Genomic DNA, 18498 nt, shown 5'->3' on the forward strand with positions numbered 1-18498 from the left:
GGTTGTACCACATTGTAAGTATATGAAATGCCACTGAATTGTATACTTTAAAATGGTTAATGTTATAAGAATTTCATCTCAATAAAAAATTCAGTTCATCTGAGCTACAGCTTTCCCTCATAAACACTCAATTTATTTGATGTCTTTTTTTTTTTTTTGCTGTCACTGCAGCAGAACAGATGTTTCATAAGTCTTAATTCTATTTTAAGACTTATCACAGAAAGTTATATTCAGAATCTTGTGTTTACATAGCCTTGAACTTATTTTTTCTTGTAATGGGACGATATATTGAGATTATTGAATTTGATGAGAATAGGTGACAATTTAAATGTGAGGAAGAGAATAAATCACAGTTGTAGAAAGGTAAAATTATGTTTTATTACACATATACTACTTGAGACTTCTTGACCAACTGAAGTTCTTCAGCTAATGTACATGTTCCCAAGAAGTGTAGTCAGATAAACCTAACAGAATGTCACTTAACATGATTATTTAGGATTAGAAGTAACACCAAAAAGCAAAGATTAAAATGACCTGGTTTTCCTGATACTCCAAATTGTCATTCTTAACTGCTGTGTTTGTACACTGGAGCAATTTGTCATGTTTGGAGTCAACAAATTCCATTTTTATGGATATTGTGAGCCTCTGTCTTTCACCTAGGTCTCTTTATCTTGCTTATCTCTTACTGTAGCTATGACAGTTTGTCTTTGACAGTTTGTGGTTACATCATAACAGTAACTTTATTACAACAGTAGATAACATAGGGAGTTTAAGGAAGACTAACTCCTACAAATAGCCCAAGTTCCTTGAAAGGTTGACGCTGAAGGCATAAACTCCATTAGATAATATGTAGGATCTAGAATGGGATCAGGCTAGTAATAATGTTTAAAAGAGCAGGATTGGGAGGAGGGAATGGCTTAGGCTACAAGTTGGGCTATGAAATTGCATGTTCCTGATCATAGTTCACGTAATGAAAAGATCCAGATAAATAAGATGCCAAATAACGTTTTTTAGTGGAATCATAATGATTGCCATGTTGTGGTGGTAAAAATCATTGGAAATCCTTACTTGAAAATAATTACAGAGTATTAAAGAGCTGCAGTTTTTCATATAGATTTACATTACTTTTTAAAAGTTGTGGTAAAATATATATAACACAAAGTTTAACATTTTGAAGTATGCAGTTCAGCAGCATTAAATACATGTGTATTTGCGTTGTGTAACCATCACTGCTACCCATGTCTATAACTTTTTTATCATCCCAAACTGAAACTCTGTACCTATTAAACAATACCTCCACATTCCCTCCTCTCCCCAGCCCCTGGTAACCACCATTCTACTTTCTGTCTATGAATTTGCCTATTCTAGGTACCTCATATAAGTGGAACCATATAATATTTGTCCTTTTGTGTCTGACTTATTTCCCTTAGCATATTGTCTCCAAGGTTTCCATTACTTTTTAAAATACAGAGTGTTATTGTCTTATTGAATTGGCCAGTTAATTAGTTTCAAGATCTGGAAGTGTTAGAATATTTTATTCTGTTTTATTGTGGCTCTCTCATGGGCCGCAATCTCTTCTCTGTCTATACCCTCTCCTTGGGTGACCTCCAACCCTACAATTTCAGCTACCATATATATGTTGACTACTCCTAAGTCTGAATCTTCAGTTGGGATCTTCATCTGGATCTCTAGATTCATATTTAAATGCCTTTTTGTCTTCTCCACATGGATGTGTAATGGGAACCTTAGACTTCATATGACCAAATCAGAATTCTTGATTTCCTTTCTCCCAAATCTGCCTCTACTCAAACTTTGCTCACTTAACCAGTTACTAAAATTAAAAATCTAGGCGTTGTCCCCGATTCTTTTCTCTCCTTTACTTTCCTGTTGTCTCCTCCCTGCCCCCAACCCCCACCATTGTAGCTTCCTATTTTTTACCACATAAATAACTTTTACAAACTCATGATTATGATAGTCATCTGTATCAGTGGTCTCCAGCCTTTTTGGCATCAGGGACCAGTTTTGTGGAAGACAGTTTTTCCACAGACTGAGGTTGGGGGGATGGTTTTAGGATGATTAAAGCATATTATATTTATTGTACCCTTTATTTCTATTATTATTACGTTGTAATATATAATGAAATAATTACAAAACTCACCATAATGTACAATCAGAGCCCTGCCCTTGTCTTCCTACAACTAGATGGTCCCATCTGAGGGTGATGGGAGACAGTGACAGATTATCAGGCGTTAGATTATCATAAGGAGCATGCAGCCTACATCCCTCACATGCACAGTTTACAACAGGGTTAGTACTCCTATGAGAATCAATGCCGCCACTGATCTGACAGGAGGTGGAGCTCAAGCAGTAATGTGAGGAGTTGGGGACCCCTGATCGATGTGACTGATAGACAATTCCAGTTATAGTCCATTAACGTATCATATTTCATATATTTTTAACAGTTGATCTGGTAAAGATTTAAAAATATTTTGGAGCTAGGCGTGGTGGCTCATTGTAATCCCAGTGCTTTGGGAGGCTGAGGTGAGGAGGATCACTTGAGCCTAGGAGTTCGAGACTAGCTGGGAAACATAGCAAAACCCCCATCTCTACCAAAAAGACACAAATTAGCCAGGTGTGATGGTGTGTGCCTGTAGTCCCAGCTGTGGTGGGGAGGATGAAGTGGGAGGACCACATGAGCCCAGGTGGTTGAGGCTGCAGTGAGCTGTGATTGCACCACTGCACTCCAGCCTGTGCAACAGAGCAAGACCCTGCCTGGAAAAAAAGAAAAAAATCTTTGAATAGATGTTTTTACTATAAATGCTGACTAAAAGCTGGGTGGTAGGAGTGTGTGTGAAACTAATTTAGCAATCGTGTCTGCTGGCCTGTTGCTTCTGCCTTTGTAATATGTCCTAAATCTGCCTGCTTCCCTCCATCTTCAGTACAGCTACCCTAGTTTAAGCCACCAACATTTGTTACTTAGGGTACTATAGTAATCTCCTCCTTTTGCTGTTGATTCCCTATTGCCTGTTTTTCAAACAGCAACCAAAATGATATCTTAAAAAATTATTTTCAATAATTACAAATTAAAAGGAAGTTACAAAGATAATATAGAAAGGACCCATACTTGTACCCTTCTCCCAATCCCCCCACCATTGGTTCCACCGTATGTAACTATAGAACCCAGGAAATAGATACTGGAATAAAGTCTAAATATAGTTCTGTGTCATGTCCTCACCTGTGTTGATTTGTATAACCACTGCAATCAAGATAAAGAACTATTTCGTCATGACAGGAGATCTCTCGTGTTACCTTTTGTAGTCATCCGTACCCCCTTACCTCCTACTATCTTTAACCCTTTACAGTGATATTTTTGAAACATGAATCAGATCAGATCACTCCCCTGCTTTAAAGCTACCATAACTACTTCCAATCTGAGAATAAAATTCAAACTTTTATGGTGAAGTATAAAATGTTGAATGACTTGTTCCCTCCTTACCTCTCTGGTCTCACCTGGTACCACTGTTCCCCTCACGGTTAGGTACTATAGCTACACTTGCCTTCTTTCTAGTGCTCTAACACAGTGGTTCTCAAAGTGTGATCCCTGGACCAGCAATGTCAGCAGGACCTGGGAATTTGTTAGAAACACATATTTTTAGATTCCACACCAGACCTACTGAACCAGGAAGTCTGTGGGTGAGACCAAGCAATCTTGTGTTTTACAGATCCTCGATGATTCTGAAGCATGTTAAAGTTTGAGGACCACTGTTCTAACAAGTCGAACTCTGCCATATGTCAGCTTTTGCATTAGCTTTTTTCTCTATCTGGAATATCCTGTTATCCACAACTTACCCATATTCCCTGACTGGCTCTTTCTTGCATTTAAATTTCTGTTAAAAATATCTCAGCAGAGAGAACTTTCCTCAATATACAGTGTAAAATAACTAGCTACTCATTTCCACATCCCTCTGTTTTAGTCTTTTGCATATCGCTTATCATTACCTGACGTCATGTGTGTGTCTTTTCCCTATTAGGTTTTATGCACTCTGAGAATAGTACTTTGTTTTGTTCACCAGTTGATGCCCAGTGCCTAGAATAGTGTTTATCAAATAGTATGTCCTTATGATCCCCATTTTTTTTTTTCTATATTCTCCAGAGCAATCAAGCTGTATTCTCCAGGACAACTTTACAGAGCAACTAAAATGTTGTCTGTAGGCAAAATATTTGCATAATTTGTTTTTAATATTTGAATATTGTGATATTTCACACGTGAAATAACCTAGAAAGAGAAAAAAAATCTTCATTTTTCTTTTCTCTTTCTTGAGACATGGTCTTACTCTGCCACCCAGGCTGGAATGCAGTGGCATTATCTTAGCTCACTGCAACCGCAAACTCCTCGGCACAAGTGATCCTCCCACTCTAGCCTCCTGAGTAGCTGGGACTACAGGTGCACGCCATCACGCTTGGCTGAGAAAAATCTTATTGTATGCCGTAGCCTGTATTATCCCACATTGTTTGTAATTATTTATGCATTTATATCAGATAGCCCCTCCTCATTCATTATTAAATCATTGATTATTTTGCCAGACTTAAGATCCCCAAATTCTGTATCAGTTAGGTACTGCCAAGGAATATACAGATCACAGGAAACTTCAGACACATGTTCTGTATTACTAGGTAGGCATTTGCCCCTATCTCCAGTCTGTCTTTGGCCCAGATTAGATAGCTTGGACCTTGGGTGAGCCTTCAGGCCTTTATGCCCCATCCTTCCTCTACACTTTCAGGCAACCACTATTAGTAGAGGCTCAGGCCACATGGCCTTCTTGGCCCATTTCTCTGGAGCCCATACCCTGGTCCTGTTCTGCGGATCCTAAGATTTTCTTGTGAGAGAAGGCTTTCACTTTAAGGCTTGTAGCCAACTCCTCCTGTCAACTTGTCCTTAGTTGAGAAACCTTACTTAGCTGAGAAACAGGTAGAGGAATCCCCTGATCAGGAGGTATCCTTATGCCTGATTGTTAACTACAGAAGAATAGTTGGCTTCATTTTAAAAAGGAATCCCCTGATCAGCAGGTATCCTTATGCCTGATTGTTAGCTACAGAAGAATAGTTGGCTTCATTTTAAAAAGAAGGTATTCAGAGCAGCCCAGTTCTTTTTAAAACTCCTTGGCTGCTATCAGTAAAAACAAAATTCTAATATAGAAGACTAATTGTGTATCACAAGACTTGTATCTTTAACCTGTATCACAGCTCTTCTTTGGAGGTGGAAAGGAGTCATGAGATTCCTGATAAACATTACAAAACAGTTTCTCCCCCATGCATAATTAAATAGCTTTTAAGTATTATATTTTTTAAATGTTTCTGCTTGGTTATGGGTCTGTGATTGTTTAAAAACTCTTTATGTCAATCCCAAATTCAGGGGAATAAACTTGGAGCCCTCTGTATTGATATGTATTTAGGTACTTTGGTTTTATTCACTAATTGACATACCATTTTGAATGTCCAGCAAACAGGGATGTAAATTCCTTTAGGCCAGGACCATGTCTTTTGTATTCTAAAGCACGCTTAATTTCTTTTTATTTTTCTTTTTGAGACAGAGTCTTGCTCTGTCGCTTAGGATGGAGTGCAGTGGCACGATGTTGGCTCACTGCAACCTCTGCAACCTGGGTTCAAGCAGTTCTCCTGTCTCAGCTTCTTGAGTAGCTGGGACTACAGGGCATGCCACCATGCCCAGCTAATTTTTGTGTTTTTAGTAGAGATGGAGTTTCACCATATTGATCAGACTGGTCTCAAACTCCTGACCTCAGGTGATCCGCCTGCCTCGGCCTCCCAAAGTGCTGGGATTACAGGTGTGAGCCACACACCCAGCCAAGCATGCTTAAAATAAGGCACACAGGCAGTCAATAAATGGAGGAGTGGTATGGAAACAATCTTGGGATACACTAAAATAAACAAATGGATGAAAATTTGGTTGGGTATATTAGTAGTTTTGTGGTTCTTAGCCACTTTCGATTATATAAGAAATGGATGGTTATTAGACCAACTTAAAATATTCAAGTATTTTCTTAAGTATTTTTTCAGAGAAACTGTTTTAATTTTAGTACTGTGTATAGTTAAGCAAAGCAATGAGGCTAAATGTACTAATCTCTGTTACAACTTTTTGTTTTGCTTTCTGAATCCTTCTCATGTGATCCTGGATCTTGGACTGATGATGGAATGATTTTTGAATACTATGAACCACAGAGCCTATTGTGAAGAATGGCAGGCCTCCAACGTCTCACAGCATGCATTCCTTCCTCCACCAGTACACAGGATCTTTCAAGAAGCCCCCATTGCGGAGACCACACAGTGTTATTGGAGGGAGCCTTGGCTCCTTCATGGCAATGCCCAGAAATGGAAGCAGATTAGGTAATTTGATTACTTGTCTATTGTGTTTACCTTTCTGATTATACATCACGTACATAGTTAAGTTTTAGTTGTGTAAAAGTCAGCAACTTTTATTATCTCCTTTCTTCTGTCAGATAAAAATCAAGTTAAGATCAAGAGGAATAGCAGAAAGATGGAAAGTTCTAGAGAGGTAGTAGTGCTGACAGTACAGAGAAGTAATATTTGAAAAACCTGTCCATCAGGAGGGAAATGAAACCCATAATAAATGGATGCAGTATTTCAAGATGAATGGCAGTTTGGGATGGTGTTTATTTTAGGGTCATGCCTCAGTAACTTTTCAGATCATCACCATATAAAGCCTAGTGCAATGATTAGTATATGTGGTTATCACCTGAATTGTTTCTTCTTCTGTCATTATGTCTTTAAATATCCAAGAAAAAATAATTGCAAGTTTCTGTTTGTTTATTTTTCTGGCCTTTTTTGATGATGTCTTATATTTTTATTTTTATTATTTTTGAGACAGTGTCTCATTCTGTCACCCAGGCTGAAGGGGAATGCAGTGGTGCTATTGAGGCTCACTGCAGCCCTGACCTCCCAGGCTCAAATGATCCTCCCACCTCAGCCTCCTGAGTAGCTGGAACTACCTGTGCTTGCCGCTACGCCTGGCTAATTTTTTTTTTTTTTTTAGGAGATGGGGTCTCACTGTGTTGCCCAGGCTGGTCTTGAACTCCTGGACTCAAGTGATCCACTTGCCTCAGCCTCCCAGAGGGCTGGGATTACAGGCATGAGCCACCACACCTGGCGGATTATGTTTTGATTTTTAAAATCACTTTAACTATTTTATAGTCTTCTTAGATAATTATATTTACTGAAGCTCCTGGGGTTTTATTCTACTGCTCGTTTTATGTGCTCACTCTTGGAATAGTATATTATTTCCAAATGTGTTTCTTTAATTTTGGGAGTATGAGCTTATCTACAGTGAGGTTTTTTCTATGAGAACTGCATATAGTCTTTATCTGTGTAGGTGTATCTCTACAGAGTGGTATGCTGGAGTTGGCTCACACTAGTTCATGAGAGATGACTTAAAGTTTCAGGAACTTTGCAAACTGGTTGTTAAACATAGCTATTAAATTTTGAATTATATAAGTTTACAAATAAGTAAACTAAATTAAAAACAAAGATAATGAATACACAAAAGTCATTGCTTTCTAATTTTTTACCACTTCTAACTATTACCTATGCCACAGGGGTTATTTTTTGCTGTTCTGTCTCTATAGTCAAAAACACTATATAATGGTATGCTACTGCACATTTCTTCCCAACCATATGTTCAGTGTTGTCATGTTGATAGCCTGAAGTTGTCCATGGAGAGAGAAGTCAGAAAACACTATAGATCAGGCCTTGGCTTATTGTTTTCTTGTTTGTCTAGACCAGGGGTTTTTTTTTTTTTTTTGTAAGGGGGCAGTTAGTAATAAATGTTTTAGGTTTTATGGGCATACAGTCTCTATTGCATATTCTTCTCTGTTTAATAATCCTTTAAAAATACAAAAAACATTTTTAGCTCATGGGCCATATAAAAAGAAGCCACATTTGTTCTAGACCCTTGTTCTAGAATTAAGATAGTGTATTGAAAATGTTAGTAATGCAGATTAAATTTAAAGGGTATTGTGCTGGAGGAGAAAAGTATATTGTATCTGCAGCTGTTACATTACCTGATCAGCAGAGATATCCCTCTCCCCCCCGACAGATGAGTAAAGTTCTGACAAGCCTTCATTGTTTCACGTTTGTCATGATGGAAGTGAAAATACCAACTGGTAATCATGTCAGAACTATACTTGTTTGTTAATGACGTGAGTAATTTCTTGTTTGGGTCAGATGGTACTCAAGTATTTATTCATAGTCTGAGATTAGTAAGCTTTGTCATCCAATTCCTCGTGCAACAGGACAGATTTTTTTTAAGTGTACCCTTTAAGTCTCAAAAGTGTAGCACTTTGGGAGTTGAGCCTTACTCTCACTTGTAACTCAAAAACCCAGGGCTTCATTTTTTATCCCAATGTGGAAGGTAAACCCAGGGACCTTCTCATGAACATCAGCAGCCTCTCCTAAGACAGTGATAGTCAATTTATGTATAACAGCTTTGGGTTTTCAGTCCTCTTTGTTTTTGCTTCCTAGGTATTACCAATACATTCTTGCACATTCAGCTGTGCATTTTAAAGTATTATATTTTAGTCAACATTATCTTGAGGAAAGGAAGATTTTCATATCTCACTAGAAATGGAAGGCATGATTAAATTAGTTTTAACATTTTGAAGGTGTGACAGAAATGAATACATGACCTCAGATGTGTTATATACCAAATTTTAAGAGGTTAGGAATCAATCAGCAATACATTACTTTTGCTGCCAAATTAATGTTTTGTTCACATATCACCATAAAATTTCTCCAGAAATCTCAGCATAACTGGTGTATTCTTAGATTACATATTGAGCTATTAAAAATCATTACCATTTGCAACTGCTTATGAATATTAATTGGAGTTTTCTTAATACTGAGTTAACCAAGACAAAAATACAGACCTAAAGTGAATTCTAAGATAGAGTTGATACGAGACCCTTGAGTTCAAATTTCTCCTTAATCTAAGCAGTTCTCATAATTTTATATATAAATATTATTAAAAGTTAACATTTATACTTGTAAAATACAATTGTCTCACACATTGATATTTCATATAACTTCATTTGAAAAAGAGATCTAGTTATCTAGGCCATTCCTTGATTGTTAGTTAATAATATGCAGTTCCCTTGAATACTTGTTAAGCACCTTCTGAGTGCCAGACAGTTGGTTAAGTTCTAGAAATAGAAAAGTGAACTAGCTAAATCCCGTCCCCAAGGATCTTATAAAACCACATGCACCATAAAATGTTCTTCAGTGTAGTGGGTGGGGGCACAGTAGTCAACTGTGTCTGAGATTAGAAAAGACTTCACTGAGTGTTGACACATGAGCATAGTTTTGAAGACTAAGCCTGATCTCACAAAGTTGATAAAATAGGAAAAGGCATCTTTTAAAAATGAGAAAAAATGTGTGTTAAAGCACTGCAGCATGAAACAGCATGGTTCCTTTTGGAAAATGAATACGTGTATAGAAAGTAATAGTGGCAAGAGAGGAGTTCTAGAGATCTAGCATTTGTTTCCTAGTACACTCTTTTTGCTAGGTTATTAGAGAATGACTGACAAATGCAGGTGTGTAAGTATACAACTTGGCCGGATGTGGTGGCTCATGCCTGTAATCCCATCACTTTGGGAGGCCAAGATGGGTGGATTCCTGAAGTTGCAGTTTTTTGAATTTTTGCGATCAGACCTTGGTGATGACCTTGAGCAGTAGGATATAAGTAACTCCCACATGCTTAGCGTTCCAATAATGGAACACTAGGCATAAATGGCTACAAGTTCAAGATGAGCCTGAACAACAAGGCAAAACCTTGTCTCTACAAAAAAACAAAAACAAAAACAAAACAAAACACCAGGTGTGGTGGGTGCCTGTACTCCCAGCTACTTGGGAGGCAGGAGGATTGCTTGAGCCTGGGAAGTAGAGGCTGCAGTGAGCCATGATTGTACCACCGCACTCCAGCTTGGCCAACAGAGCAAGACCTTGTCTCAAAAAAACAAACAAAAAAAAACCCAAAAAAACCCCAAAAAACAGTATATGTCTGTTTTTAATATTTTCAAATGGAATTTATCTTCCTCTCCCTACTTCCATTTAACTTTTTTTTTTTTTTTTGAGAAGGAGTCTCGCTCTTTCACCCAGGCTGGAGTGCAGTGGCGCGATCTCGGCTCACTGCAGGCTCCGCCCCCCGGGGTTCACGCCATTCTCCTGCCTCAGCCTCCCACGTAGCTGGGACTACAGGCGCCCGCCACCTCGCCCGGCTAATTTTTTTTTTTTTTTTTGTATTTTTAGTAGAGACGGGGTTTCACCATTAGCCAGGATGGTCTCAATCTCCTGACCTCGTGATCCGCCCACCATTTAACTTTTATCTCTATTAAACATATCATAACCCACCTTTATTGTAGTATGCTTTTGCTCTGAACAGATTTTTGAGTATTTGAAGATCATAAACTTGTTTTTGTAGTTCTGGTACAAAGTAGTCAGTGAATAATTTTTTATTGTTTTATTTTTAACATTGGGGGTGCAGGGAGGAGAAACTGCATTAGAAGCTTTTAAGAGGTGTTTTAAAGAATATTCAAAGAATTAGCTCCATTTGACCATAGATCCAGTGATACATTATTTAATGGAAAGAATACTAAATAAGAGGCAAATGACCAGGTGTCTATTCCAGCTCTGCATCTAAGCTTTGTGACCTTTTGAAAGTCATTTAACCTTTCAAGTCTCAGTTCCCAGATCTAGAAAATGAAAGAACTGGCTCATTCTCAGAGATACTATTTCCGGTTTATAATTTTATTACTCAGCCCTTGAGAATAATTTGAATGTTAATTTTTTTTCATAATTTGAAAGTGTAAAAAGATTTCATACTACTATTTTAAGACATTTGAGTCATGTTTTCATCTATTAACTGCATACCTGTGGCACCAGAAGGTAAATGACTTTTTATGCTGTGATTTTTACTTGTTGGCCTTTTATATTTTACCCATAGTGATAATAAATTATATATTAGTATATAATGTATCTCTTTTAATGTCTCATTTTTTGATATAGATATTGTTCATGAAAATCTAAAAATGGGATCAGATGGTGAGAGTGACCAAGCTTCTGGGACATCATCTGATGAAGTCCAGTCACCCACAGGTGTTTGTCTCAGAAATCGTATACATAGACGGATCTCAATGGAGGTAATCATTTAAAAAATACAAATATACCTGTGAATATTTGTGCTGGTATATGTTAATACACATACCTATGAAGTGGAGTAAATGTCCATTTAAAAATTTTCATAAACACACGTGACACTTGTAAGAACGTTACTTCTTTGCATTCATAAATTGCAGTCTGTGAATATTTCCTCTTTTTTGATTTTTATCCCAATATGGATCGCATTCTGTGAAACATTTTATTTTAATTTTTTGTGAAACGTTATTTTAGGTTCTCCATTAAGGAGAAGTGAATTTTCAAAAATTCTGGAAATACAGAATAATATATTAGCAATGTCTTCTTTTTAGAAAATATGATTTTAATTATATTTTTGAGATTCATCTGGGTAATTAGCATTTTATTTTCTCTATTTCAAATTTTAAGAGGTATAAATAAACAGCTTTTTTTCTTGCATTATATTATAAAAGTGGGTGTCCTTTCCTTTGTGGTTCGCTATACCTACTAATCTCTGAAGCACATTTATTTCTCTGTGTAAAAGGATGAAGAATTCATTTTCTTTTCTTTGTAAGTGTTGTGGTATAACCTTGAGAACATAAGTTGATTGTGACTGTTACTTCAGTACATACTGTAAACTAAAATAGGTTTCTGCAAAAAAAATTGAACATGTTTTGAAATAAAAGTATTGTTGCTTTTTTGGTGCTGTTGAGATGATGATTAGGGTATCTCTCCTATTGGTTGATTATATTTTCATTATAAAAGGATTGCTTCTTAATCAGTTAAGGAAATCTTATCAGTTTTCTAAATGATAAATTAACATTTTCAATTGTTGAAGTCAATGATATGTTTATATGACACAATGCTAATGAAAATATTTCTTATTTTTCTTCACATTATAGATGATTTTTTAAAATCATTTGTTTTATTTAGTATTAGGGTCTATATCTGGAGTTTCTCATTCTTCGTTGAGCTATAATTTGTTTCCCCACCACCAAGGAGGCACGCTCTAGATTATATTCTTTTTATAGTATATGTTTTTTTCTGTTTTATGAGACAGGGCCTCACTCTGTCACCCAGACTGGAGTACAGTGGTGGGATCTCAGCTCACCACAGCCTCAACCTCCTGGGCTCAAGTGATCCTCCTGCCTCAGCCCCAAGTAGCTGGGACTACAGGCATACACCACCATGCCCGGCTAATTTTTTTGTAATTTTTGTAGAGACAGGGTTTCACCATACTGGCTTCCCAAAGTGCTAGGATTACAGGCTTGAGCCACTGTGCCTGACCTATAGTATATTTTAATATCTAGAAAGACTTCTTTCTGTATCCCTCCCCCATATACACATACATTCTTTCTTATTTTAGAATGTTTTTGGATTTTTTTCTGTTTATTCTATTGATACATTTTAGGCATTTTATTTTGTTCTAAGAATAAGCTTATTGTGATTTCTTAGTGGTTATGTAACTTATAAAATTAATATGGGGATGACCAGTATCTTCTCATTACCTACTCTTACCATTTGGTGGCATTGTATGTTTTTATACTTAAGTCTTATATTTCTCAGTAAATATTTATGCAGTTCCTATACCTCTGCATTCCGTTTCATGGTTTGGCTGCTGCTGTGAATAGGAGGAATTTCTTTTTATACGGCTTAAATTTCTTGATGTAATGATATAGGCAAGATTCTTTTCAAGTTTATCCCAGCTCACATTGTATAATTAAATAAAATAGAAATGCCATTAACATGGCAGTAATAAATATAATTCTCTTTCCCCATGTTGCATACAAGATCATATAATATCTACTTGGTTAGTTATTTAAACTGACCACAGAGTTTGTGGTAGTGTTTGCCTATTGTTACTATATGGTATAATAAATTTAAAGTAAATTTCAAGTTGAATTTACCAGTGAAAGGACTCAAAAATTACTGAGGTTGCAAAATTTCATTTCTGTAACACTTCGCTGTATACTTTTGCTTACAGTAAATGTTTTTGCCATGAGTATATTACATATAATCAATGTAGGTAACTTTGCAACTGCAGTAAAACTTTACGATTACTTATCATTAAGAAATAATATGTTAGAGCCTGTGAATACAAAAGCCAAATTTTGCTATTTTTACTATTTTTGATTACCTTTACTATTACTATTTACTATTTTTTACTATTTTTGATTACTTTTTTTTTTTTTAAGGATTTAAATAAGCGGTTATCGCTGCCTGCAGACATCAGAATACCTGATGGATATCTTGAAAAGTTGCAGATAAACAGTCCACCATTTGACCAACCAATGAGTCGAAGGTCTCGTAGAGCTTCCTTAGTAAGTTTTTGGTCTCCTATACCTCCACTATCAGTCAGATCTGCTTGTTTGCTGCTTCTGGGTGTAAACATTTTAAATTAATTTTTATATTTAACTTTAGAATAGCTAAATTTTATTATATTGCCTTCTCGATTTTTATTATTTTCCATTCTTAAAGGTTTATTGGAGCCCTTAAGATGCATTCAATAGGATGCATATTGGAATAGGATTTATAGTATATTTTATTTTTGGTAAATGCTATTAATACATGCTAGATAGATAAATACGTACTAGATATATAGATATACTAGATATGTGCTGGATAGATAAAAATATATTAATATATACCAGATATACAGAGAAGTACACAAACCATAATTGTACAGCTCAACGAACTTTTGAAATGTTAATATACCTGTGTAACCAGTACCTGGATCAATAAAAGAAAATTTCAGAAATCCCAGAAACCCCCTTCTGCTTCCTTTCTCTTTACTTAAGATTCCTCACTTCCTCAACTATAGCCATACTCTCTGCCTTCTGATGCTAAAGATTAGTTTTACCCAGATATGTGACACTGTTCTGATCATACTGTTTTTATAGTATGTTTTGATATCTGGATCTTTTAAAATCCCATTCACATATATTCTTATTTTTTAAATGTGTAATATTCTCTTTCTGATTATCCTTATTAAAACATCTGAGCTTTGTGTAATTATGAATATGTAATTATATTAAAATATATTTTATGTAAATATACAGAATTATATACTTATATGAAGTTTGTATATATATATTGCACAATATGTATCCCAGTATGTATGGAAGTTATACAGTATGTATTATTTTTGTTGTTAGCTTCTTTTGTTCAGTGTTACGTTTGTGAGTTTCAGCCCTATTTTTGCATGTAATTATAGATAATTCGTTTTCATTGTTGCATGGTATTCCATTTATGAGTGTACTGTACTTCATTCTCTTATCGATGGGCATTCTGGTTGTTTTCGGTTTTTGGCTATTACCAAATAATGCTTCTATCACCATTCCTGTGCACGTTTTTTGGTTAACATGTGTAAGCATTTCTGTTGAGTACTTACCTAGGAGTGGAATTGTTGCATTATATTCTGCTTCCCTAGATACTGTCAACAGCTTTCCAGAGTCATTGTACCAACTTATACTTACATCACTAGCATATAATAGTTCTGGTTGTTCTCCTTGCCAACTTTTGATAATGTCTTTCAAAAATTATTATTTTAACTTTTCTAGTGAGTTGATAGTGGTCTCTCGGTTTTGTTTTGCATTTCTCTGATGACTAAGTTGAACACCTTTCTATGTGTTTATTATTCATCATGTGTTTATTATTAATGTTTGTATTTAGATATTCTCTTTTGTGAATTAACTACCCAGGTCTGTTTTTCTTCTCTTTTCTATTGGGTTTTTCTGTCTTTTCTTATTGGTTTATACAAATTTTTAAGTATGCTTTGTATACAGGACCTTTGTCAGTTACATGTCTTACAAATATATTTTCTTAATATTTAGTAATTAACCCAGCACTGTTTATTCAAAGGATAACTTTTCTTATTGCAGTATTACTTTAACGTAAATTCAGGTGATTGTTTATGTGAGAATCTCTTTTGGATGACTATAGTCCTATAGTAGAGATACATACAAAGTGCTTTGGGACAACAAAAGAGGCAGCAAGTAAAATGCCTTGGCAAATCACAAGCTTACAGAGATAGCACTTGAGCTGGTCCTAGAAGGATGGGCAGAAATTTGTCAGTTAAAAATGGCCTATGAATGAAGGGTGTTCTAAGCAGAGGAAACTTCATGTACTAAAACTAAAACCCAGAGGTTTGGGTGTAGATGTCATGTTTGGGAAATCAGAACTGATATGAAGGGTAATATGGAATAATATAAAAGCTATGGCTTGAACGGACAGGACAGATCCAGAATGAAAAGCCTTAGAGGTCAGGCCAAGAAGTCTGGACTTCTTCCCATGTAATGAGAAGACGTCAAAGGTATTTATTTAAACAAAGGCTGACATGATCACATTTTTGTTTCATAGCAATAGCTTTAGGAGAAGTACAAACAATGATTTAGAGAGAGAGAAAGACTAGAGGCAGGGAGAATTAGGAATTTATTTAAAATTAAGGCTGATGTGGCAATCAGATGGAAATAGAAAGTAGAACATAAATCCTAGGGACCAGGAAGGGATAAAATACCACCTAATACCCAGTTGGACTTTGCACCTGAAGGAAGAGAAATTGATGATGACTCTTGGATTGCTAGCAGTTGTTGTATCTCCTTTTTTACATTATTATTATTATGATTATTATTATTATTATTATTTTTGGAGACGGAGTCCTGCTCTGTCATCCAAGCTGGAGTGTAGTGGTGCAATTTTGGCTCACTGCAATCTCCGCCTCCCCAGTTTCAAGCGATTCTCCGGCCTCGACCTCCCGAGTAGCTGGGATTATAGGTATGCGCCACCATGTCCTGCTAATTTTTGTATTTTTACTAGAGATGTGATTTCACCGTGTTGGCCAGGCTGGTCTTGAATGCCTGAGCTCAGGTGATCCACCCGCCTCGGCCTCCCAAAGTGCTGGGATTACAGGGGTGAGCCACTGCATCCAGCCTTTACATATTATTATATAATGGAACTATTTTCTTTAGAGACAAGGTCTCACTCTGTCACCTAGGCTGGAATGCAGTAGCATGATCATAGCCCACTGTAATCTTGAACTCCTGGCCCCAAGCAATCCCCACATGTCAGGCTCCTGAGTAGCTAGGACTGCAGGTGCACACCATCACACCCAGCTAATTAAAAAACATTTTTCTTTTTTCTTGTAGAGATGGCATCTCACTGTGTTGCCCATGCTGGTTTCAAATGCCTGGCCTCAAGCAGTCCTTCTGCATTGGTTTCCCAAAGTGCTAGGATTATAGGTGTGAGCCACCCACAGCATCTGGCCTCTGTGGGCCAGTTTAGATATTCTAGTTAGATATTCTAAAAAATATTTTGGTTACATACTCTAAAAAATAAAATCACTTTATGCTGTATATACCATGAGCACATTGTTATTTGACATTCACCAGTATATAAATATGGTGAAAAGTATAACACAAACTTGATTTTGGTATAAGTATATGATTATCATAATTTAGCTTCACTGCTTAAGACATTTTGTGTGTGTGTGTGAGAGACAGAGTGTCACTTTGTCGCCCAGGCAGGAGTACAATGGCACAATCTCGGCTCACTGCAACCTCTGCCTCTGGTTCAAGTGATTCTCATGCCTCAGCCTCCTGAGTAGCTGAGATTACAGGCATGTGCCACCATGCCTGGCTAATTTTTTTATTTTTAGTAGAGACAGGGTTTTGCCGTGTTGGCCAAGCTGGTCTTGAACTCCTGACCTCAAGTGATCCACCTGCCTCAGCCTCCCACAGTGTTGGGATTACAGGCGTAAGCCACTGTGCCCGGCCAAGACATTTTTATTGGGATGATTTTGCCATTTGATTGTCAAGTCAAAAGTTTTCTTTGGCTATCAATTTTTATCAAAGATTGGTACTTAGGATAAATTTTGAGGTTGTATTTGTTCCATTTGGGAATAAAAATGTGATTTAATCACCATGTAATTTTTTAAGCTATCCTTTAGCAGCTATCTTTTACAGTCTACATGATATTAAGAAAAACAGTGCCCTCTAATGAATGCTAAGTGATTAGAGATTTTATTTATGGTTAAGTGTTCCTACCTACCTCCCCCCCTTTTTTTTGAGACGGAGTTTCACTTTTGTTGCCCAGGCTGGAGTGCAATGGCATGATCTCGGGTCACCACAACCCTCGCCTCCTGGGTTCAAGCGATTCTCCTGCCTCGGCCTCCCGAGTAGCTGGGATTACAGGCGTGCGCCGCCACGCCCCGGCTAATTTTGTGTTTTTAGTAGAGACGGGGTTTCTCCATGTTGGTCAGGCTGGTCTTGAACTCCCCACCTCAGGTGATCTTCCTGCCTCGGCCTCCCAGAGTGCTGGGATTACAGGCATGAGCCCCTGCGCTGGCCTGCCTACTTCCCTTTTCAAAAAATTCTGAAATGGCTTATAGATTTCAGATAAATCATGCCGGCTATGTTTTGGATTTTACTGATGCATCCATTTCATTATTCATCTACCTTACTAAAGAATACTTTTTGGAAATACATTAAAAATTATTCTTCAAAATGAAAATCTCTACCCTAGGTTTATATTTGAACATAGGCAGGGAAGGAGGGCATGTGAAAGTTAGGGATGGATGGAAAAGGAGTGGGAAAAAGAAACTCATTTTTTTACATGTATTAGAATTTGTGTATCTATGGATAATATATTCTTTATATACCTAAAAAGTAAAAGTTTTTTCAAAGAGATCAGTTTTTCAGCATAGAAGTCTGGACCCTAGGTTTATGTGTAAAGGAGATGGGTAAAGATTAGGGATGAATGGAAAGGAGGTAGGAAAAGAAAAATATTCTTCACATGTACTAGAGTTCATTTTTCCATGGATAATATACCCTTAATCTAAAAAATAAAATATTTTTAAGGTAAAATTTAGCCTTGTCTTCTAAAAGTTTTAAACTTTCAATGTGTTGTTCTCATATATATATATATATATATATATATTTTGTTTGTTTGTTTGTTTGTTTGTTTTGGTTTTTTTCAAATTATTTGTAGAGACAGGGTCATACTAGGTATTATCCAGGCTGGTCTTGAACTCCTGGCCTCAAGCAGTCCTCCCGCTTTGGCCTTCAAAATCACGGACATTACAGGTGTAAGCCACCTCTCCTGGCCTATTTTCATATTTTCTAATGGCAATGTATAATAAGTAGAGTAGTAAAAATAACATAAAACCTTTGCTTGAGTAGGAATTAAGAAACAATTCATTTTTCCTGGAGAAGGTTATACAGTAGGGCTGAATGGGTCTAATATAAATTTATGGTCATCAACCTCACATAGATCCCCAATGTTGCCTGGCTACCCCACTGTCTT

The 18498-nt window shown here is 36.6% G+C and overlaps 1 protein-coding gene across 1 annotated transcript in view; it reads left to right on the forward strand.

Annotated features, from left to right (window-relative positions):
- The window catches only part of CDK17 (cyclin dependent kinase 17), a 115818-nt gene that overhangs the window by 69977 nt on the left and 27343 nt on the right, over window positions 1-18498 (forward strand). The window contains exons 3-5 of the mRNA XM_030819794.1: window positions 6238-6402; window positions 11092-11225; window positions 13395-13520. Coding sequence (XP_030675654.1) covers window positions 6238-6402; window positions 11092-11225; window positions 13395-13520 — 425 coding nt within the window. The remainder of the gene's footprint in view (window positions 1-6237; window positions 6403-11091; window positions 11226-13394; window positions 13521-18498) is intronic.

This window comes from Nomascus leucogenys, chromosome 10 (genome assembly GCF_006542625.1).
Source record: "Nomascus leucogenys isolate Asia chromosome 10, Asia_NLE_v1, whole genome shotgun sequence".
Lineage (NCBI taxonomy): Eukaryota > Metazoa > Chordata > Mammalia > Primates > Hylobatidae > Nomascus > Nomascus leucogenys.